This window comes from Heliangelus exortis, chromosome 12 (assembly GCF_036169615.1).
Source record: "Heliangelus exortis chromosome 12, bHelExo1.hap1, whole genome shotgun sequence".
Lineage (NCBI taxonomy): Eukaryota > Metazoa > Chordata > Aves > Apodiformes > Trochilidae > Heliangelus > Heliangelus exortis.
Genome location: NC_092433.1, coordinates 17,552,774 through 17,577,809, shown reverse-complemented (window position 1 = coordinate 17,577,809; position 25,036 = coordinate 17,552,774). Strand labels below are relative to the sequence as shown.

General features: G+C 41.5%; 1 protein-coding gene across 1 annotated transcript; it reads left to right on the top strand.

Annotated features, from left to right (window-relative positions):
- Positions 1-2,598: 2,598 nt before the first annotated feature.
- Positions 2,599-19,757, top strand: EIF4E3 (eukaryotic translation initiation factor 4E family member 3). Its single transcript, XM_071756457.1, has 7 exons — positions 2,599-2,717; positions 11,813-11,885; positions 13,523-13,617; positions 14,897-14,957; positions 16,954-17,020; positions 18,792-18,947; positions 19,463-19,757. The coding sequence occupies exons 1-7, from the start codon at positions 2,599-2,601 to the stop codon at positions 19,507-19,509; spliced, it is 618 nt and encodes a 205-aa protein (XP_071612558.1). The 3' UTR covers positions 19,510-19,757.
- Positions 19,758-25,036: the final 5,279 nt, after the last annotated feature.

Here is a 25,036-nt window from a genome sequence, read left to right as displayed (position 1 = left end):
GTGGGGATGGAAAGAGTTGTGAAGTATTCATTGTGGCTCTGGCTGGAAGCTTCAGCTCCAGTGTGGAGCCCACTGGGCCTTTTCTGGAGCAAAAAGGTTCAGGTGCCTGAGATCCAGGGCCAGGAAGCAGAGCCAAGAGCACACAGAATGGGGCAGAACATTATTTCCCATTCCCCTTTTCTCCCCCACTCCCCCAGGCTGTTACCTGGGAAAATTTCAGCTGTTACCCATCTGAAATCAGCTGAGCTAAATCTACCACTTGACTTCTGCTTTATAGCAGCTTTTCATGGCCTGACTCAGTTCACTGACTTGGCAGAAAATTGCTGGGTTAGCCAGGGAACTCTGCAAGCCAAAGGAGGACGAGGCTGGGAGAAGGGATTAAGGGATGGAGCCACGTGTGTCTTCTGCACTGGTGAGCTTTAAATCAACTCATCTCACCTTTGAGGCACCTCACAGCACAGTTTGTTCATGGTAAATCTGCTTGAGAAGGTATAAAAGCACAGGGGATGTGATCACCGGGGTTCCTTTAAGAAGGAACCTTCCAGCAACATAGCAAATACCAATAAAATAAATTTTTAATTAAAGCCTGATAAATACCTCTTTAAAATGCTAATAATTTCACAGGATTTTTAATCTCTGAACTGATTTTATTTGGGGTGTACTGGCAGGATGAGGTGGCTAAGGAGGCTGTTCTCACCAGCATTTTTTTTTTTTTTTCTCTTGTGGGAGTCATCTCGGGAGATTCATTTTTGCCTCTGTGTCACGACTTCTTAGAAATTCCTGTAGGCAAAAAAGGCTCTAACTCCTGTGATTGCCTTTCCTCCACAACCAGATTAAATTATTGTTAGTTGAGATTCCCACAACATCCTGTGTGCCACCGTGGAGCCTGGTATTTCCTGATGTAAACAAGAAATAAATGGAGGTTTTAGGTGTCTCATTTGGAATAATGAGAGAAGCTCTGCTGCCTGGTGCTTGCTCTGGGTCTCAGAGGTGTGGGGGTTGTACTTCTGTATTGTTCCTTGTTTATAACAGAATAACTTGTTTTCAGCCTGAGCTATAATATTTTAATAATTTAATATTTAATTTAATATTTTAATTACAATATTTGAAATGCTGAGCAGCTCTCTAATAATGGAATCTGGAGCCGTGTGGTGCCCATCAGGGCAGGTGCTGGGTTCAAAGTTAAGTTTTTGTGATTCCTCCAGTGGTTTGGCCTTGGTTCCAGACCAGTGCAGCTGCATATCCAGAAATTAATATTTTGTTGGCAACCTCATCAGAAGACACCAAAAATTTATCAGGTGTGGGAGCTGTCAAGGGCAGTCACAGAGGCAAGATGTGGCCCTTTATGGCCATAAGAAATTAGCATCCTTCTCACCTCCTCCTTCTGAGAAAGTCTGTGATTAGATACAATCATTTATTGTTGGTTTTTTTTTTTTCAGGATTAACATTTTTTCGTGGGCTCACCATTAAAACAGGGAGAGCTTGGAGTGGGCAGACCAATGAATATTTAGATTCCAAGCTCTCCCAAATGGTCATTATCTTGCCTTCTATTTGTAGAGGAGTAAATTAAATTGCAAGAGGAGGTGCAACTGGCTTTGCAGATCTTATTCATTTGAGCCTAGCACTTAGCATTTTCCATCTGCACAGCATAATAGTTAATTTTTTTCTTCCTTGCCACCATCCAGGCTGCCTTTTATGGGTGATCTCTGCCCTTTCTTACTGTTAGATTTTTATTTCTTTAAAGGAGTGTCTCTCTATTGATTTTTCTTTTAGGATAAAGTATATAAAAAATTATTCATCCTACTAAATGTGCTTGCAAAGGAACCTATGTGATTCATGGTCTTTGATCCTGCTGTCACTTATGTGGGTGTTTAACTTTACTACTCTGCATAGTCCCACTGGGGGAAACCTTAACTTAAAAAATACTATTATAAAAGTAATGTCAGCATTTTAGCATATGTCTGTGCTGGATTATGAGGAACATCTCCCTGTAAAGCCTAGCATGTAAATTAAATAGGCTGTAAAGAAGATGAGAAGACAGATAAATCATGTAAAAAATATATATTATGCTTTTATTTTATTTTTATTACTGTTAGATTATTTTCAGTGGTTGGCTCCTCCCCTCACCCATCCCTCTGACCTTCCCACCACTCCTTCATCCCAGTGGTTCCTTGTCCCTGGAGTCAGTGGTTTGGGATGGAATGGACCTTTCCAGGCCATCTTATCCAACCCCCCTGCAGAGATTCGGGACACCTTCGACCGGATCAGGTTGCTCAGAGCCCCGTCCAACCAGACTTTGGATGCTTCCAGGGATGATGGGGCATCCGCCACCTCTCTGGGCGACCGGGGCCAGTGATTCAAAGCGTAAAAAAATATATAAATAAAAAAAATTATTCCTTTTATCCCGGCTCAACCTCCCCTCTTTACTTTAAACCCATCCCTCCTCGCCCATCTATCCCATCCCTCGCCAGAGGATGTCCCTCGCCCCTCAGTCCCACTCATCCAGCGTCCCTCCCCTTGCCCCGCTCCCTGTCCCGTCCTTCCCTGTCCCCTCCCCGCCCCCGGTCCGCCCCTGTCCCCCCCCCCCTGGCCATGGCCATGGCGCTCAGCCCCCCCGGGCGGGAGGCGGCAGGGACCGGGGGATGGCAACGGGGCGGGAGGGCGACCGAGCCCGGGGGGCTGCGGCTCCACTCGCCATGGACCTTCTGGCTGGACAAGTGAGTGCGGCCCGGGGGGGGGAGGGGGGGATGTTGAGAGGCGGGTGGGGAGGTCAGGAAAAAAAAAGAAAAAAAGAAAAAAAAAAAAAAAAAAAAAAGAGAGAAAGAAGAAGGAAAAAAAAAAAAAAGACAGACAGGAAAAAAAAAAAAGGAGAAAAAGAAAAAAAGAAAGGAGGAAAAAAAAGGAGAAAAAGGGAAAAAAAAAGAAAGGAGCAAAAGGGAAAAAAAGAAAGGGGAAAAAAAGGAGAAAAAGAAAAAAAAGAAAGGAAAAAAAGGAGAAAAAGGGAAAAAAAGAAAGGAGAAAAAAAAGGAGGAAAAAAAGGAGAAAAAGAAAAAAAGAAAGGAGAAAAAAAGGAGAAAAAGAAAAAAAAGAGGAAAAAAACGGAGAAAAAGAAAGAAAGAAAAAAGAAAGACAGGGGAAAAAAAAAGGAGAAAAAGAAAAAAAGAGGAAAAAAACGGAGAAAAAGAAAGAAAAAAAGACAGGAGAAAAAAAAAAAAGAAAAAAAAGGAGAAAAAGAAAAAAAAGGAAAAAAACCCGAAGAAAAAGAAAAAAAAAAGAAAAAAAGACAGGAGAAAAAAAGGAGAAAAAAGGAAAGAAAGAAAAAAAAAAAAGAGGAGAAAAAAGAAAAAAGGAAAGAAAGAAAAAAAAGGCGAAAAAAGAAAAAAAGGAAAGCAAGAAAAAAAAAAGGAGGAAAAAGAAAAAAGGAAAAAAATAAAAAGAAAAAAAGGAAAAAAAAAGGGGGGGGGGGAAAGAAAGGGAAAAAAAAAAAAGAGGGAGGGGACTCTAAAAAAATTAGAATACATTTATATATATATAAAAATCAGTCTGCGGGAAGGGTCTTTGGGCTTCCTCTGTGTCCCCGTGGAAGAGGTTGGAGAAGAGGAATTGGGAAGGGGGCTCGGGGAGCGGCAGCACCGCCCCGGGGGAGCCGCGGCTTCTGCTGGGATTCGGCGGGTGAGATCCAGCCGGGAAACAGTTTCTGTTTGGGAGCTGGCACATTGTCTGGAGCCACAGCGATAGTGGTTTTTAAAAAAAAAAAATCTAAATTTAGCCGTGACTCTTGCCAGCCCCAGGAATAGCAAGCTAAAGGTTGTGTTTGGCTGCTGCGGTGTTTGTGCATCTCGGGTTTGAATCCTGTGGATGGTCCGTTCTTAAAATCCGAAGTGATGTGATGTGGAAGGTTAGGAACAGTTTATTAATTTGCTGCCATGTGCATGTTTGCATTTCATGTGCTGGAAGTGTTTGTCTGGGCCCTGGAGGGCTGATGGAAAAGGGAGCTGAACCCCTCCTGCCTGCAGGGAGACAGGGGAGAAGGACCAGCAAAGCTGAAATAGAAAGTTTAAAACCAGAATTTGAGACTGGTTTTCTAGTGTGTATTTTCTGCTCTCCTGTTTTTAAATTTTTACGTCTCTCTTCTTCATTTTCTCTTGTGTTTCTCCTCTCCCTCTGCCCCAGAAGGGAAGTTTTCTCCTTTATAAACCACTAAACAAACTACTTCAGATTATTGGTAACATTCTCCTCTTCTCTCACCCTCCCCCTTAACTTTTCAGAGAAATAGCAAGAAACTGTTGAAAGCTCTCAAATATTGTCAGGACCTGCAAATCAATTCTTACAAATAACCCCACAAAATATTGCTGGCTAATCCTTTTGAACTCATGACATAGTTGAAATTGGGTTCAGGATCTGAGCTGCATTTTCTGACTGTTTTTAGAAAACACCATCTTGGTTCCACTTTAATTTTGCCTCTTAAAATTCAGTTAATCTATTTAATTTTTTTTTTTCTTTCTGATCACATATAAGTGCATTTAATTAGGTAGCATTGCTGTTCCTTCACTTATAAAACTAGTAGTGAATGCCCAAGAGAAAAAAAAAAAAAAAGTGGGACCATGTGTTCTCAAAACACTGTCTTGTTTATCAGCAAAAGTGGCACAAGAACAGCAGAGAAGAGGGGCAGCAAACAGATTATACACTTAAAAACCATTTAAATCATTAAAGAGCACACAAGAGATGCAACCATGAACTTTATTTACTGCAGTGTGAGGAGGTTCAGGCTTCTCCTGAGCCTCACAAAAGAGGCTGTGACATTTATTGGTACATCCAGGCAGGTTTGATGGAGAGCTTATGGCTTAGGCTCACATAGGGTGAACGTTCTATAGGACATTAGTGTGGGCACTGTAACTTCAGAATCATGTAGTATGGAGCAGTGATGTTTCCTTGTGAGATGGTATTGATTTTTGACTGCTACCACATTTTACTTGGACTTCAAATTGGGAAGAGGTAATGCTTAAGGATAAAGAGATGTCGAGATGGATATATAGTTATTTTTTTCTATTAATTTACCACCAGAGACATCCATGAAGTACATTCTAGCATCTCCAGAATGTATCTTTTCATTTAGTCACACTGTTAAAATAATATCTATTAGCTGAGCTGCACTTTCTATAACAACAAGTGATATGCTACCAAGGGATTCCCTTGGGGTCCAGGACCTTGCTTTTATCATCCTGTCACTTGATGCATCTCCTGCCTTGGAGGAAATGCCTTTATCTACATTATCACTTGTTTCTGTAAATGCCATGGCAAAGGCTTCTCATCTGGAGCCTGGGATTCTGTGTCCAGGTTCTGGTTCATTGCCATTATCCCACGTGTGTCACGGGGCATCTGCATTTCCCTTACGTGTTTCCTAAGGTGTTCTGGGTATGTGTGTCTGAAATAGTCACCCCCTGGTACCACTCTCCTGTATCTTACCCTGTGTGTGTGCTTCAGGAAATTGAGCATGATGCAAGTGTTTGGGAGAATGTCAGACACCAGTCTGACAAATAAGGTCTCATCTGTGATCTTCGAATACTTGCAGGTCAGCAGTTTCCTAGGAGAAGACAGAGGGAGCTGGCAGGTATTTTCTCTTAGGAGAAATGAGGTTTCCTCTTTAAAAAAGTTCTAAGTAAAGCCTGGTAAAACCAGGGCTTTAGAGCTGCAGTTTCCTTTGCCCATTCTGCAGTTTCCCAGTCCATCCCTGCATTTCTCATTCACAGTATTTTTGCATACAGTGCAAATGCCTTTGGTGCCACCTGGGGAAGGTGATCCATGCTGGTGGCTCTTCTGCCTCACCTGTAACTCAGTGAGGCTCTTACTGGGTGCAGAGTCCTGCTTATAATGGCCTCTGGCTTTGAGATGAAAGGTGCTTCTCTAGATTTTGCTAGTCCACTGTCCAGTCATTTGTTTTTTACAACTGTGTCAATACACATCACTGAATAGAGCATTAAAAATACTGATTACAAATCTGGTCTCTGTAGTCATGCACCACAGTGCATTCAACACTGATTACAAAAGGAGAAGTCAAGTGAGATGACCATCAAAGGCAGGGATGTCCTGGATAACAAGCCATGTTAGGCCCTTAAAACCATCCCTAAATGGGATTTGGAGTTGTGGAACTTTGTGCAATCTTTGTGTCTGTGCAGCTGATTGTGCTTTTTGATTTATATTTAGGCACGATCCAAGCATCCTGCTTCATAAACCCTACAAATCACAACTGTCATTTAACCTGTGCACTGTAGCCCATATTTCATGCTACACCTTTCCCTACCAGCAGCTGATTTTTCAGCCTCCCAATGGGAAGCCTGAGGTTTTGTCAGTGCTGAGACTTCTTGACACAGCCATGAAGATGTTGCCTGCCCTTGCAAAAAGGCCTCCTTTACAGAGCTAACTGCATCTCAGCTGCCAGCCTGTTTTTAGCCAACAGCAGGGAAAAAAATATCAATTCCCCTCTATACAAATCAGCACTATCAGAAATTGAGCCCGGGTCACACAAAAGCCCAGAAGTTTCATTTCCAGATAAACCTTGTCAAAGATTCTCTTGCATCCGTGGGAGTCTGGGTGTGCAGCAGTGTGGATCTCCGTGCAGGATCCTGCCTGCCTTGTCTTCTTGCTTGGCTTCTAACTGTTTTTTTAAGGTAGTTTCTAGTGCAAGAATAGTTTAACTCCTCTGTATCCTTGTGAGGAGAAGAATATGCTAATAAACACTGTCAAAGATAATACAAAGTTATTAGTCTGTTCCAGGAAAGCAACGATATTCTTGCATAAACATATCTTTATGTGCTGATTTTTCTCTCTGCACGCTGATGAGTTCCATTATAAATAAGGTTTGGTAGATAAATTCTGATAAGAGAACAATTTTCAGAGTAATTGTGAATCTTCATAACCGAACACACTGGATGTTTGAAACTAAGCTTCATAATTTCTCATCTTCCCTGCAGCAAAATCATATTTACAAGGCTCATCTATTTAATCTATTAAAGCTCACGAGTAGGTGGCTTACAGTGAAAAATGATGGTTAATGTTATAAGAATGTTCAGCTCAGTAAATGCATTTTGACAGGCTTTGATGGCTTGAAATCAGTCCTTGTATTCCGAATGGATTACCAGATTTATTTAGTTGCCAGAGCATGTTTTTGAGTTTATGCTTTCTAAGTAAATATTTTGCTTATTTATACCAAAAGCAGTTGTGGCTAAGTACTTAGAGAAGTGTTTTCAAAAGTGCTCAGCAGCTTTTAAAGCTCCCGCTAAAGCTGGGATGAGATTCCCTCTGGGAAACAAAGCCCAGTGTGAGCACAGATGAAAAACCTTCTATCCTTAATTCTTCCCAGGGAAACAGAAGAGCTACAGTTCAGCCTCAGACATTACCATAAGCACAACCACCTGGAGGTTTATTCATGGATAAAACAATGGAATTTATTTTTGTGCCCTTTGTTTTTTGATTTGTGCTGGGATGCAGATGGAGGAGTGAAATAAACCAGTTGGTGTAGGTTGTTCCTGCTTCCACATCCCAATTTTAACTGATGCCCCTGCAGTTTACTGTGAGGTGTGCTATGATAGGTCTTTCTTTGATTATTTGATTTGATTATTTTGATTATTTTGATTGAATTTGATTATTCCTGATACTGCACTTAGAGATTCTGAAGATGCAGCAAAGGGGCATCACAGGGTACAGAACCAGGTGGGCCGGGAGATCTCTGGAATTTTTTCTTTGCAGACCCTCCAAGGGAAACCTAGATGTGCCTTGGTAGGTGTTGTGACAGATCAAGAATGTCCATCCCCCGTGACATCAAAATTGCTGAGATATATTCATTTTTTTTAGAACTGGAAACATTTTTTCCCCCCTTCAATACCTTAAGTCAGATTTCTAAAGAAAGTGGTGCCTGGAAGATGCTGTGACCCATTTGGGAGGCCCTGTCCCCTCCTGTTAATGGGCTGGTAGGTTGGATGGGGCTCATTGTTAATTAATTTAATTATTAGAAATGAATTGGATTAATTTCATTGTTAATGGTAGTGAAATTATCCAGAAGAATCAGTATTTGCAGGGTTCCTGTTAGGTGGTGGCATGTGTGGTGTAGCCAGCAAAATATACAATGGTCTTGGTACTCCTGGCTCACAGTGTGTTAGTTGGAAGAGTTACAGAACCAGGAATTCCTGTAGATTCCTTCACTTGGAAATAATCTGCCATTTCTGCTAACTTAAGCAAAACTTATTCCTTGTACTCAGTAAAAAAAAAGGCAAAAATCTCAATTTCATAGATTTTCAAGGCACAAACCCCATTCTGTTGCCATTTGTGCCTATCTGCTGAGTTTATGGGTGGCTATTGCAGAATCACTGTGGTTCAGATTTATCAGGAATTTGTAATTTTGCAGGAAATTCTGAGATTTTTTTCCTTCTGGCTGGTTGGCAGTGATTAAAATACCATCTCTGCCTTATCCATTAAAGCAAATTTGAGCAGGTGTAATTTCAGCAGCAAATGATCCTGAACTTTTGAATCGATGCACATCATAATTTTCTCATTTGCAGGCCCTTCAGTAATTTTTTTTTCAATTAAAAAGTTTGTGGCTTCATGCTCATACCTATAAATCAATGACACTTTCCAAAGGGGGTGAAAGGCTGGAATAAGATGCTGTGTAATCTCATGGGCACGAAGCACTTGCCAGGCACATTACTGGGAATAAATGGCCACTCACCTTAACTTTGAAAACACAGAATTTGTTGCCAGTTGGTGTTTTGTGCCAGCTCATAGTTTATCTGGAAAATGTAACCTGCAACTATCAAAATGAACCACTTTATGACCCGGGAGTGGAATATTCTGTCTGGTTTTAGGTGCTCTTTTAAATGGCATTGACTTTGTTAAATGGTTGCTGTGACTATTAAGGTAATTTTTGAAGGCTATAATTAGAGGTTAGATTTTTACTCTTGTATTTGAATAGACCTGACTATCCCAGAATCTTTCTGGCAGGATCAGTGTGAATATAGGGAGGGATGATACTAAATATTGGACATCAAAGTTAATCTCAAGTGTTGGTAACTGCTAAGTTGGCAAATGGCAGAAGCAGGGACCAAGAGAAGAAATTTCTTGGATAATGGTGTGGGAGACCAAAAGGCAATTTTATCTCAAGTTTTGCTTGTTTGAATTCTGTAATACATGAAAAAAAAGCTGAACAGAGGGGTGCTATTTCTGTCAGCAACAAGCTAAAACCAACAAATAGTTGGGAATCCACTACTCCCTGCTGACAAACACACAAAATTACCTCTTAAGTTTTCTGTCTGTTTTACCTTGCTATTTTTTATGCATCTGACTGTTTTGTTAAATGCCTTTTTTGTTGTTGTTTTCACATTATCAGCTTTCCCATGGGAGTTTTCATAGTTCATGGGCTACAGGGCTAGAACCCACATCCTGGTGATTTTTTTTGGTCGTTTTTGTTTGGTTTTGAAACCTTCAGTTAGAGTGATTCTTGCAATTTGAATGTGTAACATTTTCTCATCAGATCCACCTTTGAAGTGTACTCCTATGTCTAGTGAACAGGCAAATTGTAAAATATATTTTATATACTAAAAAAGTTGAGAGGGATTTCTCTGCTGTTTTTCTACGGACCTTTAACGTAACTTACTTTGATAGGAGCCTTCAAAAAACCTTGGAGCTATTATTGAAGTTTCCAAGATGTGATGCTGTTTCACTAGTCTTGCATAGGAAATTTCTTCCTTTACACAAATATCTGGGTTTTGCCCTAGAGCCTGAATTGTATCTGGAACAACTGAGAGTTGCTGCACTGTTTTTCTGGACGTATTTCATGCTGATGAGATGTTTTGGGGCAAACAGCCACATTAATGGGAGGTGTCTGAGATCTGGTTTGCTTTTATCCTTTCTTCAGCAGGTAACCTGAGCAACATCTATTTTTTTTTTCCCTTTGTTTCCTTAAAACTGCTCTTTCTGTTTCCAGATTTAGTAATTCTGCACATTTGTTTCCTCTTGCAAGATGCAGTGGGAGGTTGCTTTGTCTTTGATCTTAATTTTTCTTTAGAAATCCGACTTAAGATTCTGAAGGGGGGGGAAAAATGTTTCCAGTTCTAAAAAAAAAAAATGAATCTATCTTAGCAATTTTGATGTCATTACCCCCAGATTGTGCCTGTGAGGGTGTGTGCTGAGAATTGTACAATGGGTGTTACCATCTGCTACTATTGTAGTGACAGGAGCCAAGTGGTGCCTGGGCATGTGGCTGTACCATCTCATGGCACGTGCCCTGGAGAGTTGTGATGAAGGCTTTAAACCAACTCATACAACCATTTAGGTTGGAAAAAACCTTTAAGGTGATGAGTTGCAAAAAAAGGGAGCAGCTCTGAATGGGAATTGGAAGTGTGAAGGAGTTACAGAAACTAAACTGTGCCTGGTGTGCATCACTAAGGTCTGGCAATGAAACCAGCCCATGGAGCTCTTGGCTTTATGCAAAGTGCTCATAGTAGACATGGCTTGAAGAAATAAATTCTGGTGGTGGAAGAGCTGCCTGAAGTCTTCAAGGATGCTGGATGTGTTGGGTTATATGGCTCACTGCACCAGCAGAAAGAGCTGTCCTTTGGGACTTGGTCTTCTGACCAGCCCATATGTGTGCTGCTTGTGGTTTAATCCCAGCCAGCAACTTGGCCCCACACAGCTTCTCCCTGGTGGAATGGGGCAGAGGATCCTAGAATGGTTTGGTTTGGATGGGATCCTAAAGCTCCTCTAGTTCCAAGCCCCCTGCATGGGCAGGAACATCTCCAACCAGACCGTGTTGCTCCAAGTCCCCTCCAGTCTCTTCTTGAGCACTTGCAGGGATGGAGCAGCCCCAAGTTTCTTGGACAACCTGGGTGGGTGTCTTATCACCCTCACACTGAAGAATTTCTTCCTCAGATCTAGTCTCAATGTGCCTCAATCTAGTCTAGATTGGAAGGGTGACAGTGGGACAACTTGCAGACAGTTCAGCAGGTAAAGCAAAAGCCATAAGAAGCAAAAAAAATTCATCCACCCTTTGCCATTAGCTTGCAGGTGCTTGGCCATCTCCAGGTGCCTTGAGAAGACAAATGCCATCACTCCAGATATTCCCCCCTTCCTTCCTCTATCCTTCAGCATCCCACCACGTATCCCGGGACATCCCTCGGGGTCAGCTCCTTCCAAGGCCTCGGCGCTGGGCAGTAACCAAAACATCCCAGCCTTATCAGCTCTGTTCGCAGCACAAAGCTAAAACACAGCCCCATACCAGGAGAATTAACCCTATCCCAGCCCAACCCCATGTCCCATCCTCCCGGGGACACGGCGGAGGCTGTGCCGGGGGTGGCCCCGTCCCTGGCCCCGGCAGCTCGCCCGCCGCTGCCACCTGGTGGCCCCCGCTCCGCCCGGCGGCTGCCGGGGAAACGACCCGAAAACACTGGATTTTTGGTGATATGGAACACTTAGGAATATCTCAAAACGCTCAGGGAAGGTTCTGGGTCGTGTGTTTAAAAAGAAGCCCGGGGTAGGAGCCTGCTGGCCCCTCACAAGAAAGCGTTTGGGTGCCCCGAAGGGGTGTGGGGTGGCCACTGGAAGGAACGCTGTTATTCCTGGTTTAAATCTCCCAAATATTATAGGAAACACCTGTTGAATCTTAAGCTGCTAAAAATGTAAAAGCAGGCGAGTTCCTCTCTTTATCTGATCCATGGGAATTGGCAATGGAGTTCATTGCACAACTCCAATATTTCAACTCCACTTTCCCTTTCTTGCCTTGATAAAAATCAATATTTTTACAGTTCTCTACTTTGCTTTCAAGGTCACTCCCTGGGACGACAGCAGCTGAATGTGCCTCAAATTTGAAGAAGATTTATACAGTGCAAACAGTGCAGGTGAGGTGGGTTTTCCTCATATTTGGGTTTCCTCATATGAACGGGTCCCACTTATCCCTTTGCTTACCTGTGGTAAGAATCTGAGTTTTGTTGGGTTTGTGTGGTTTCACTCAGTCATTGTTTGAATTTCATTTGGCTTTCCAGCCCAGGGAATGAGGAGGCCTGTTGGACTGATCAGGCAAACCCCTCTTCTTCAACATCCCACTTGTGCCTCCATTGGATTGTTATACTTCATGTATTTTAAATAGTTTATAATATGTATGATATAAATAATTTATATTATGTACTTTAAATAGTCTTCCTCCCTTTCCTCCATTTTTAATACAGAAAACAGTTACACAGAGTTTAAAAATTTAAAAGAATTAATTAAATTCTTTTTATTTCTTGAGAAACAAAAACTCTAGCACACTGAATTAAAATAATTTAAATCATGCAGTACTTTTTGCAGCAATGAGAAATTCTGCCAGGCTGTGTCATCTGCCAGTGCTGAGCAGTGGGCTTGCAAGTAAAACTGTGTTTCTGTTTTGAATACCACAGTCAGCATGAAATGCAGTGAATTGCTGTTTGTTTCACCTTTGATGCTCAACTAGCTCCAGTTCACCAAAGTCTCTGAAATTCTAAGGGAATGCCAAAAACCTTCTCTTTGAAGGAGCTCGGTTGTAGTGATCTGCTGAAGTTTTAAATAAGGTTTTTTCATTAATTCTGCACAACCTCTTACATAGCTGTTTCTTCCCAAATATTTTTCATCCACAAAATTTTGTCACACGGTGTTGCAATCCTTCTAAATTAGTGATGCTGGTTAAGTATTAGATAATACTGAAAAAGTTGTACTAATGCTTAATATTGCATCACTGCCTGTTGATACAACAGAAGCCTTTAAAAATCCTTTCATATTCACAGTTGCTGGATAAAGAAGAAAGGAGGCTGCAGTCTTTTCAATCATCCTTCTCTGTTGCTCACCACAACTTTTAGGTATCTTTTATCCACCCAAAACATGTATGAAAACTTCTGCTTTTGCCAGCAGAAACACTGGGAATCTGATGATTCTAATTTCTCCCCCATTCCTGTGTTGATGTGAGCATCTCCAGGCTTTTTGCAGCTGCTGGAAATTTCGCTGTGATCTGGAAAAGTAGTGGATTAATAAATAGGCAGTTAGGTGAATGGAATTGTTGTTTGTGGTGGTTTTATTTTAACTCAAGGTAATCATAACAAATTTCAGCCTAGTCTTAAGCCAGCCAAGGTGGATATTTGATACAAGTATTTATTAAAAAAGAAGAATTAATTAAGAAACTTTTATGTTTGGGTTTGTGATATACTTAGTGTGACTGTAATTATGATGATCTTTTTCCTCTCTGTTCCTAAGGACTAAAGTAGTCCACAGTTTAGTTCTTTCTACCTCTGCTTCATGTAGAAATGTCACCTGAAAAAAAAAAAAAAAAAGTAGATATGAAATTGCAACTATTTCTTTTCACCACACTTTCCTCCTTCCCTGGAGAAGGTGCCAGTTCTGTAGGGACAGCTTTTGTAGCAATTAAAAAAAAAAAGAAAAAACAACGAACAAGGAAGAGACTCTGTATTAAACTTACTCTCTTGCATTAATGCAGCTAGTATTTTTTTTTTTTTTTCTTCATTTTAAGGATTTCTGGAGTGTCTACAACAATATTCCTCCTGTGACAAATCTGCCTCTGAGGTGTAGCTACCATCTGATGCGGGGAGAGAGGCGGCCGCTGTGGTACGTGTGTTGTCACGGGACCCCTCTGGGAATGGGCACTGAAACAACCTGAAAAAACAACCTGAAACAACCTGAGAAGAGGCAGATGTGAGCCCTGAGTGTCTTGCTGCTCCTGCCTGCAAATGCCTGAACTCAAAGACTTAGAAAGAAATACCCTGAGGATCTTGTTAAGCTTAAGAGGGACTTGCCCTAAGGAATCTTAATTAAAAACATGGGCTGTAATTGTCCCCCTCTGAACATAAATGTGAGGAATTAAATTATGAAATAGAAGTTAAGAAATTAAAACATCACTCTGAATTTCAGCTCAAGAATACTCAGAACATGTTACTCTTATAACTTCCAAATTTTTTCTTTCCACTATAGGAAGTGTAATCATGATGTGAACAACTGATGGACTTGAACTGTTCTTCACCTGTGTAAAAATATGCTTCATGCATATAAATGCACATATGCCCTGGATAAAAAACTAACTTAAGACATTTAAAAGTGTTTTATTACAGAAAATTCCTACTTGATTGTAGGACAATAATGGAAAAAAGTATAAATGGAGGTTTCCTTTCAGAAGCTTTGCATACCTTCTTCCAGGTGCAGTTCCATCACATTTTTATTAGAGAGCCTCAGCACTTTCTGAAGAATTTTGATCTTTCTTTTGGCATCATTTGTGTGGAATGTGATTGGATAAGAGTTAGCAGGGAACTAGAGCTCTTCATTAAAATATTACAAAAAGGATGGTGACAGAATAAACTGGAAGCTCACATTTTTTTACATCATGCCTTTTATCATTATGAAGCAATTTAATGGCTCTGTCTGCCCCGACCTTGGCACCTTCAGCCTTTCTTTTAATAAGGGCAATTAATTCCTAGCTGTCACAAAACTGAAGGGAAGTGCTCTCATGTTCTTTTGTTAAACTGGGTAAACTTGAGAGTAATAAGCTGGTTCTGGGAAAATACGCCAGAGTTTTTCCAAAATAAAAGGTTACCATAGTAAAACACAAAATTGCTTTGTGGGTTGTTCCCCTATGGTGTGCAGCCACTTCAAAGATGGTCTGTAGTCAGGGAAGTGTATTTTCCAAGACACAAAACTTAGGAAAGGGATTAGGTGTTGAGAGAGACACTTGATATGAACAGTGAAAGAATTGCTTCTGGTGTCTGAAGTCAAGTCCTGCTACCTGGAGTTTGTAATTGCCTTCCAAATGGGATTTTGGTGGGAAAGTTAAACTACAAACATGGCTTTATCTGGAAGTGAATTTGAATGTTTTCCTGATCTATCCCATAACCAGGGAAGAAGAAAGCAATGCCAAAGGAGGTATATGGAAAATGAAGGTCCCTAAAGATAGCACGGTATGTTATATTGATTTCATTTTTAGACTGTTCATTAAGGGGGTTTCTTTAAACTCCATCCAATAGAGCTGTTGTAAAGCTTTTTAGTTCTGAGGTGACCCAATTCAACAACCAAACTCTATTTAAACATTTATACTCCCACTGAAAGGGGGAAGGTCTTGCCCATTTTCTCCCGATAACTTTTGCACTGGCTGTGGTGCTCTCTAGACTGTTTTTTGAGCCAGCTTAATGCACTCTGGTGTCAGAAAAGTCTCCTATTTATTTTATTTTTAATTCGAGTATATGACCAGGATATTTTTTTGATGAGTTTAGGGGGCAAAGGAGAAAAGCAGGGTTGTACCATCCCCTTTGGCAACAGTGTCAAATCACCTTGTGCGTATCTCGGGGAAGCTGCAGCGCTGCTCAGTTTTTCCTCTTTTTTTTCTTTTTCTTTTTTTTTTTAATTTAAAAATGTGAAGGACAAAATTGATTCAGGCATGCCATTGTTCCAGCCTTGCTGAAACACTTTGGTTTCTCTTTGTGCCCTTAATCAAATGCATGTGAGCAACTTTTCCTGGGAACCATCAGAGCGAAGGGCTTGACCTCATCACACGTGGTGTTTATGTGTCTGAGTGTGTTCTGGATCAGGCCTCTAAACATGAGAAGTGAAGTGTCAGAAAAATGTGACAGCCTTGCAGAAGGCATTAAATGCTGAAAGATGTTACTTGAAATCTCAGCCAAAAGTTAATTGATTTTTGCCTGTGGGCTTTTTCCCTGCATGCGAATTGCAGCTTTCCTCCCCTGCAGTCCCAAGGGATCACAAGAGTGAAATTTTCTTTTTCCTCTCATAATCCAAGGTGTGAAGATTGTCAGAAGTGACAAGTGGTTTGGGAAGCTTGCATTATTGGGTGGTGAATTTAGGGACCTCAGAGGCCTCATTTTTCAGAGGCTAAGTGATAGGTAGCCCTTTTTTGATATGAAGGTACTTTTTGATCTATCAGAACTGCATCCTGCATGTCCCAGGTCACTTCTGAAAGGTTTAATTGCAGGTCAACTTCAGTCACTTTTTACTGCTTCTGTAAATAGCCTAAATAATACCTTTATGCCTGCTTCTGATTTTTGGCTTCTGTGCTCACCACATCTCCTTGGCAAAGAAGCAGCATCTTGTGCAGACCTAACTCAAAAAGGTGACTTTTGAGGTTGAGGCTTTTAATAGTACTAAAAATCAACCTATTCGAGAAGCAGAAAAGACATTCCTTAAAAGAAGTATAGAAAAAAAATCATTATGGTGGTGTAGACAAATACCCATGTTGATTTGTTCTTTTTAAATAAATACATAAAAATACTCTGTCCCTGCAAAGCCACACCTGGGAGCATGTTCCTGAATGTGCTGGTTCAGGTACCTTTGCAGGTTTTGTTTGGGTTTTAGCTTAGGTGGTAACAAGTGTTAAAAGCAAATAACAGTGTAATTAGTCTAACAGAAGAAGAAAAGTGGCTGAGAGCTTTTCCCCATTTTAATTCTCCAGTGAGCATTTGAATTTGTTGAAAGATGGACTTAATTCCTAGTCGAGGCAAATCAGAGATGATGGTTAAGTCCATTTAATTTACTGGTGGGTTTTCCAGGCACTTTTCTTAAAGTGGATAGTAATTCCTTCCTGTAAAAACAAATGCTCACAAGTGGAGCCTTCTGCTCTTTTATCATGGGAAATTCTTAGGAGAAATCAACTTTCAAGCTTTGCATAAGCTGCTACATTTATGAGTCATGGACACAGAAACAGAGAAGGTAAACTCATCGTTAAATATTTAAAGTATTTATTAGAAAAAAATCTGTGAATGTGTATTCTTGCTTCAGCTGTATTGTAGAAATTAATTCTATAACACAGTGTGCTTAAAATATTCTTTTTTATCTACACAACCTCAGAAAGGGAACGCATTCAAAACCAAGCAGCTCACAAACATGACTTAAAAAATAATGATGCAAATGTCACTTTTTTTTTTTTTTTTTTCCCTTCTTTAGGCTGCAGTTTGGAAAGAGCTACTGTTAGCAACTATTGGAGAGCAGTTTGCAGGCTGTTGTGCAGCAGGTAACTTTAAAAAATGATTGAGGCTGGCATGACAAACACTGAGTTGAATGCAGAACATGGAAACGCTGCTATAAATGGGGCCCAGGGCTGGAAATCAGATTTATACTTTTGATTAAGAAGAGGACAAGGCATTGTGACTGTCTTAGCCCAAGACTCAAGATCAACAGCTTGCATCCCTGGGAAGCCAGCAGGTTTTCTAATTACTGAATGTCTATCTGGTAGCCAACATTTAAATTATTAATATTAGTTCTACCATGCCAGGATTCTGAATCCCCAGATTACATTTCCATACTGGATTGTTCATACCAGCACAGTTGGAAGCATATCAATTAGCTGGAAGCCCCCATGAGCCCTCATGGTCCCTTCTGGTCCCTCTGACAGGGTTAGGAGCTGGCAGGGAAAGCAGTGACAAGAAGGGAATCTGTATGGTTCCCCTCTGGTGACATAAAAAACCCAAAACACAAACCTGGCTCTCCTGGATCCCAGGTTAGACCTCTACCCAGAGGCAATATTTTCATTTTCACTTAGAAGTGCTGCTTGGGTCAAAGTGATCTTTTGTGTGATTGTATTTACATAAATCATCTTAAAATACCTTGTGGGTTTACTGGAAAACAGATATGAATCATCCAGAAGCTCACGTGGGACTTTGGTCAGAGGTAATAATTTAATGAAGTGGCTTTCAGAATAAATACCTTCTCTAGGCTTGCCCATTCCATTTGGAAATGGACTTTGGGAAGGGAGTGTGAATGCTCCACTGGCTTAAGATAAATCAGCAAATGCTGCTTCCTAGTCAGGAAAAGCAAGTATGAGTCTCTGGCCTTTTAATTTGTTACAGAACTGCTTCTTGCTTCTGGGTGAAGCAAATAATGAACCTGAGGATCCACTGACCTGGAGGGAAGGTGTTACTGAACTCACTTTTCAGTCCAAATGGCACTTTTCTATAATTTTTTGGACCATATTTCCTTTCCCTAAGTGTGAAAATCTGATTAAACTGGCTGTTGCAATGCTGGTAAATATCTCATTAGGGGTGTTCCTGCCCTGCTTTAGCATTCCAGAGGAAAGAATGACATTTCTTGGGTTCTCTGGCTCCGTGCCCTTGAACCCCACCTTTCCATGAAGGTTGGTGATCCCATTCCCTGGAATTAGCAGTGCAGCTGTATCCAGGAGGTCACTGCTGGAGGCAGAGGAATGGCCTTAGGCTGGGCTTTCCCTAAAGCTTCATCCTGAGAATTTCACACCAAAAAGAAAGTACATGAAGTATGGAAAGGAAAAAGAGGGAAAAGGCTGGAAAAGCTGGTGTCTCATCTCCTCCAGGTATTGTTCCTGGGGTTTTAGTTGTTTCACCTTCACCCCCCAGTTTTGCTTCTGGACATTATTTTAGGTAAATTGCCTTGTTTGTAGTTTCCCTTTGAAGGGAATCCTGTGATTGCTTCCTAATCAAGGATAAGAGTGCTAATAGCAAAGATGCACAGTCCTATGGCATTTTGTTAAAACCCTTACAAGGTAATATTTCCAATACCTTCTCTAAATACAGTGTTTATTCCTTTCTGGTAACTATTTTGTCTGGTTTGAACCTTGGTGCTCTCTTCACCGGATATTGCTTTTTTTTTTTTTTTTTTTTTTTTTTTTTTGCTTTTTTTTTTTTTTGCTTTTTTTTTTTTTCATCAGTTAGTTCAGCTTTTGGGCACTGTTTCCTCAGACGTAAGGATTAAATTAGATATGTCTCATTTTGCAAGTATTCCTTAATGCTGCTTCTTCCTCTTCTGTGCAGATGATGAAGTCATAGGGGTGAGCATCAGCGTTCGGGAGCGTGAGGATGCTGTGCAAGTCTGGAATGTGAATGCTTCCTTAGCAAGTGAAGCCAAAGTTTTAGAAAAGATCCAGCAGCTTCTGCCACACACCCCTTTGAAAGCAGTCTTTTATAAATGTGAGTGCTTTGGGTTGTTCGTTTCCATCTTCATGAGAGAAGCAAAATGCTGGCAGGGTATTTCCATGGGAGTAACTGGGCTGATTCATCATTAGCCATCTGGAAATGGAGCATCTCTCACTGTTAAAATTATAGCCCTTCAATCTAAAAGTTAGCTACCCTTCAAAATAGGAGATATTTTTAGTTTAATTGTAGAATGTATTTGATTTGGTGTTTAATCTGCCTGATGTGTAAAATGAGTGAGACGAATCTCTGTAACTCTCAAGACAACATGCTATTTAATTTAAGTATTCATTCAGAGGAACCATTTACAGTCAGATTTTTAAGGGATCTCTTCCTTTAGCTCTGTATAAATGTATTATCAGAATAGTGTATTCCCAAAGGTCACTCATTGGCATGGCACGTTTGCCCTGTTGCTTTATACATCACTGTCTTATCTATTTTTTTATCTTTTCTACTCTTTGGCAGTGTTTACATGCTCTTTTTGTTCTTTATTTTAATTCTCTCTTCCTCAGCACACAGAGAACGTCATGCTTTTGAAGGCCAGCTGGGGAGATGCTGAGTGCTGCCTCTGCCAAGCTCCTTGCTTGTTATTTGGAGTTTTGAGGGGCTCTGGAGGAGGAAAGGAGAAGGATGGTGGAAGCCCTTGCAAGTTTCTAACATTTCAAACTGGAAAATGAGGAAAAAGAGTCACCACAGCCACTAAATTCATTGCTTCTTGTTTGGTTGGTTATTTTTGGTGTTTTTATTTATTTTTTTTTTTAATTCTTCTTTCTTTAAAAAGGCATTTTGGCCACTTTTTTTTTTTTTTTTTTTTTTACAACCAGTATCTGGTTGTTCCTATTTCATGGGGACCACAGGCTCTCATTTCTTCTGTACTGGGTTAAAAGCAAGGATGCACCCAGAGGGTGTGCTGCTGCTTCTCCTGGATGTGCTGCAGGCAGAGGACTCCTGTCTTGGTGAAACGTGCTTTCAGTTTCCATTTTTGAAACATTCCTATCGTGTTAAGACTTATTCAGTGGTTTTGACCCAAGAGAGAAAGAAACTGCATTGCATTTATTCTAATACTCAGTGTAATCTGGTCTTGCACTGACAACAGAACACGTGCTGTAAATGCCAAGTGTTCACTAGTGACTGAAAAAAACACTTTTGTATTGGACCTAACCCTCTGTGGGGTGATGTTAACCTGGTTTAATTATATTGCTTACCAAAGAGCCCTTGCTCAGGTTTTTCCAGACCTCCACACCTCTTTTTTTTTTTTTTAAAGTGGAGATGTTTTGTTTTTTTTTTTTAAATGTTGTGTGATAAATATCCTTCTGGTATTTTTCTCTGTGTACATGGTAGTGTCATGAATCATTTCTCATGCCTTGAGCTAACTGGATCCATCCCTCCTGTTCCTGTGAGCACTTCAGGCCTGTGCCTGCACCCACAAACATCAGTGACAGAGCTGCTGTTGCCTGCAGTGCCAGGGAAGAGATCCCAAAAGTGGTTTCAAGCCATCATGACTTCCTAAATGACCTTTTTTTTATTTAAAAAAAAAAACCACAAAACCTACAGATGCATATTTTGTGTCACAGCATAAATACAAATACAAAACCTGTTAGTTTTTATTTGCCTATGTGAATTATTTGAGGTGTTTGGTTGAATAGACTGCCAAAGATTGCTGTAGTTCCTTTTACAAGAAGCAGCTGCAAAGTGAAGAGGAACATGCACTCCACTGAGCATTCCTTCCTTATTCAGAGGTTTTTTTGTTTGGCAACTCTTTGAGTTGCACTGACTTTCCACATTTTGCTTTAAGAGGCAGCCATTAAATTTAAAAATAAGAATAGCACGTTTGTGACTTTTTACAATTTTATCTGTATTTATAAATTAAAACTGCAGTTTTAATTTAGCTCATTAGCATTATTAATTAAACAAATTTTCTAAAATCTGAGTGTCTTGCCTTCTGTACTTGCTTTCTGAGATGAAGTGTTAGCAGACCTGCTTTTCTAACAGTATATTTTTCAGTATAACTTTTTTTTCTCAGAAGTTATCTATGTTTTGTTCACAGATTCTTTTTTTTTTAATTTATTTTTTTATTAAATCAGAAAGGAGGCAACCAGAACTGACCATCTCTGGCTAATACCTGCCCACACTGGACTTCGTGTGGTGACCACTGCTGCATCAGTGCACTCAGGCTCCATAAATAAGCAAATTGGAGCATCCTGGAAGCAAAAAGCAAAGGAGGTGTCATTCATCATGCAAGGCAGCCTGGAATATATTTCAGCTCATGGTGTGTAAGGGAGAGTGATGTTTTAAAGAGGCATGGGATGAATCCCCTTCTTTTTGGATCTTGAGTCTGTGTAATAAACATGCAAGACTATTTGTAAAAAATAGTGAGGATTCTTTCCTGGAGAAGTCATCCAAAGCTGTGTTTGCACATCAGGGAACAGTTTGTAGGAATGTTTTGTAATTAAGTGTCCATACAAGTGTTTGAAAGAGAAAACAACTGGGTCAGCAAGTGATGGACAGGGCATGGAAACCTCTGCAATGCTCTGCTCTCCTTGGGCTGCCAATTGCTTCCCACTGTGCCAGGGAAGCATCCAGCCTGGCATCTGATATTCCTGCCTCCTCCTCCTGCAGCTTCCAAAGCATGGGATGGATCACATCCTAAATGCAATCTAAGGTAGAAGGGATTTTTAATTTTTTAATTTTTTTTTTTTTCCTTCTCTGAATGTCATGGTCACAAAATGGGGTTTTGGGAGTGGGAAAATCCTGACCCAAATGCATTAACACTGCTGGCTCTTTGCAGCCTTTCAAAATAATATTTTCCTGTAAAAGGAGAAGGTGGCCTGACAGGTAAAATGTGAAATGATCCCATATTGTGTGGTGCAGGCATGGCCTGCTGGCTTTTTTCCCCCTCTTTTTTCCTGTGGGGTATTTTTTGGAAACTTTAATTTGCTTTTAGTGTTACCCAACTCTTGTCAGTCTCTGCACACCCTGTAGCAGCCTTTTGTGTCTTCTTCCTTTGTGTCCCTTGGATCATCCCCCTTCTCCCTGTGTTGTGGGACCAGCTGCCTCTCCTAGGATTTTTCCAGCTGGACACCCAACTGGAAGGGCCAGGGGCAGCCTCATCTTGCTGATTTTGAAGGTAATCAGGATGATTTTCCTCATTCTAGGAATAACCCAAGGTGTGAGCATCATCGTTGCCCTTGCCTCCATCCTTCCTTCTCCTTTTTCTAGCTGCTCACAGCCTTCATCCCCCCACCAGCATCCCCCTCCCCTAATTCTACACATTTCTGGAGTCAGCCTGAGGTCTGTGGGGAGCAACCTGGCTGCTGCTCCAAGGAACAGGACCCTTCCCAGACCTTTACCTTCAGGATTAGGCCCTCCCTCTGATCCTCCTGCAAGCACAGGATGGGCAGAACCCTGGAAGAAAAGGGCTTTTCAAAGAGTGGCTTTGCTGACACATCTTCTGGGCTTGCTGGCTTTCCCCAGGGTAGGGAACAGTCTGATTCTGGTGTGGTCTTATCCTGCTTTTCCTGCTGTTCCCAGCTGCCTGGATGGAATTGCTCCTGCTGAGCACCCAAAGGTGTGGATGGAGCTGGGGTGGTTCTTGGGGTTTGGTACCCCCAGGCTTTTACTGCTGGAAGCTTCTCAGGGCCCTAAGGAGGAGGTGGGAGGGGATGTTCAACATTTGCAGTAGTTTTACTGTTCAAAGCCTGCAATGGCTTCCAGATTTAGGTACACTTTTTATCTTGTGGGTTTTTTCGGTGGGTTTTTTTTTTTTTTTTTTTCCTGTTAAAATGATGGAGCCATTAGAAATGGAGTCTGGGCTATGGAGGACACATGTTTGGGTAGGGTTACCATTTATAAAACAGCAGTCTGGACTGGAGAACTGATCATTTTCTAGGAAAATTCATTATCTTTTTAGCTGGTTGTGCTTTATTCCGGAGCTCCCTTTGAAGGCTCTTTAGTTTTGGCAATTAGAAACTTATTTAATTTTGTGTGTGTCTTCAAAATCTAAAACCTTCACAGCTCGACAAGAAAAATACCTGGAAAAGGTTGGTAGAAAAATTATTTCCTGTGCAAGGTCGGCACGGAGCTGCCAGGAGATGGCACTGCAACACAAAGCATGGAGCAAGCTCGGGATCTGCTGGATTTCTCTCATCCCATCCCATCCCATCCCGGGCAGGCGGGCAGGGGAGCACCCTTCCTGCTGGGGAAATAAAATGCCAAGGAAGGGAAAGGACTTGTGTAAGGATAATTCTGCTATTAGTCAGGAGGAGCTGTGTCTGGACTGGACTTTTCCTGCTTCCCAGAGTGCCTAATGCTGCAGGAATTCATGGATAAACAATGCAAATGGGGTGAGGGATGGGGGGGAGACTAAATTATAAAGAGCAGTGAGGAAATGGGTTTTCTTCAACTGGTGCTGCTAAATCCAGAAAGTCTTTGATTTCTGAGGAGTTTCTAACTGCATGGTAAAAATCCTCAGGGTTTAACTTTCCACCAGGCTTGGGTGTTTCTCCACTTCTTTGAGCACACACAAAGTTTAAGCAAAGTGTAGGGCAGAAGCAAAGCAGCCTCCTCATCATAAAGTGCCCTGGAACCCATGGCTGCCAAAGCTCCATCACTCTGGGGACATCTCTGACACTGTAAATGAGGCACTCTTTGAAAAAAAACCTTTTGCCAAGAGTTTTGCAGGGGATGGAGCATGCTACAATTTCTAATTAATTCTAATTAGGAATACTAAGCCACGGAGGGAGCTTCTCTAAGCAGATTTTTTTCCTTTCCTGAGCTTTCTCCCCCTTTTTTCCCCCTCACTTAGAAATATGTTTTGTTTTTGTTTTTTTGTTTTTTTGTTTGTTTGTTTTTGTTTTTTTTTTCTTGGTGCTCAGACAGGGCCTTGGCTGAGTTTGACTCTTGGAGAGTAAATGGCAGCACAGCAACTGCATTTCTGCAATCAGTGAGTAAAATGGGCTGCATCTCCATGGCTTCCCTATGGCACTGATGAGGGCAGGAACCATTCTGGAAGAAACCAGCAAACCCCACATGTGACTGGGCTAAGGGTGGTGATGCCCTTTTCCTGTCCCATGGCACCTGGGGCTTTGGTGACTGGGAAGAGGAGTGGGATTTTTCCCTGCTTCTGTGTTAAATTCTCATTCCAGGCCAAGAGGAGAATGGTCTCATGTTTTTGATTGGATATTAGAAGAAACTTCTTCACCAAAAAGGTAATTTTTGGAACAGGCTGCCCAGGGAGGTGGTTGAATTGCCATCCCTGGAGGTGTTTTAAAGCTGTATGGATGTGGTGCTGAGGGATGGGGTTTAATCACTGGGCTTGGTTGATGGTTGGTGGAGTTAGGTTAGGGTTGGACCCAGTGATCTTAAGGGTCTTTTCCAACCATAACACCTCTGATTAGCTGGTGGTGTTTATTACCTACTGTCCTGCCTGGGGAATCAGCAGTGCTTGGGTGGGCAGCCAGACATGTTGCATTAATATTTTATAGTGTGGTTACATCTTCAGCATCCCCCCAGGCTGCTGCCTGCTCCGTGGTGCCAGACAGACCCCTCCACCTCACACAGCCCAGCAACACCCACCCCAAACACCCACCCTGAGACACCCACCAAGGGGCACCCACGCAGCCCACCCCAGGGACCTGCATTTTTCTTGGCCCCTGATAGGAAAAGGGCTGTGGGAAGGTGTAGCCCAGTAGAGGAACTTGTCAGCAGGGAAGGAATATTGTGGCTGTAGCAGGTTACAGAAATTCACCTGTCCTCAGAGATTTTGGTGCTGTGAAGGCTGCCTTAGGTCTGCTTTGCCCAGGCACCATGACCTGTGTCATTCCTGCATAAAATGCAGCAAATAAAAGCAGCCTCTTGTACTTGACCCACATTCTTTTCAAGGTCTCTTGTCCTTCCTTCCATTTACCAACCCCAATACCTGCATTTCTGTATTTTCTGAGGCCACTTCTCCTTCCAACCTAGCAACCAGCCCTGAGCTGGCTCCTCTGGGCACTGCTCTGATGAGCAGCCAGGCAGGCAACAGCTTTGGGGCTCTGTTGTTGTGGGTTTTTTGTGGTTTTTTTTCCTCTCCAAAGGCACAAAACTTC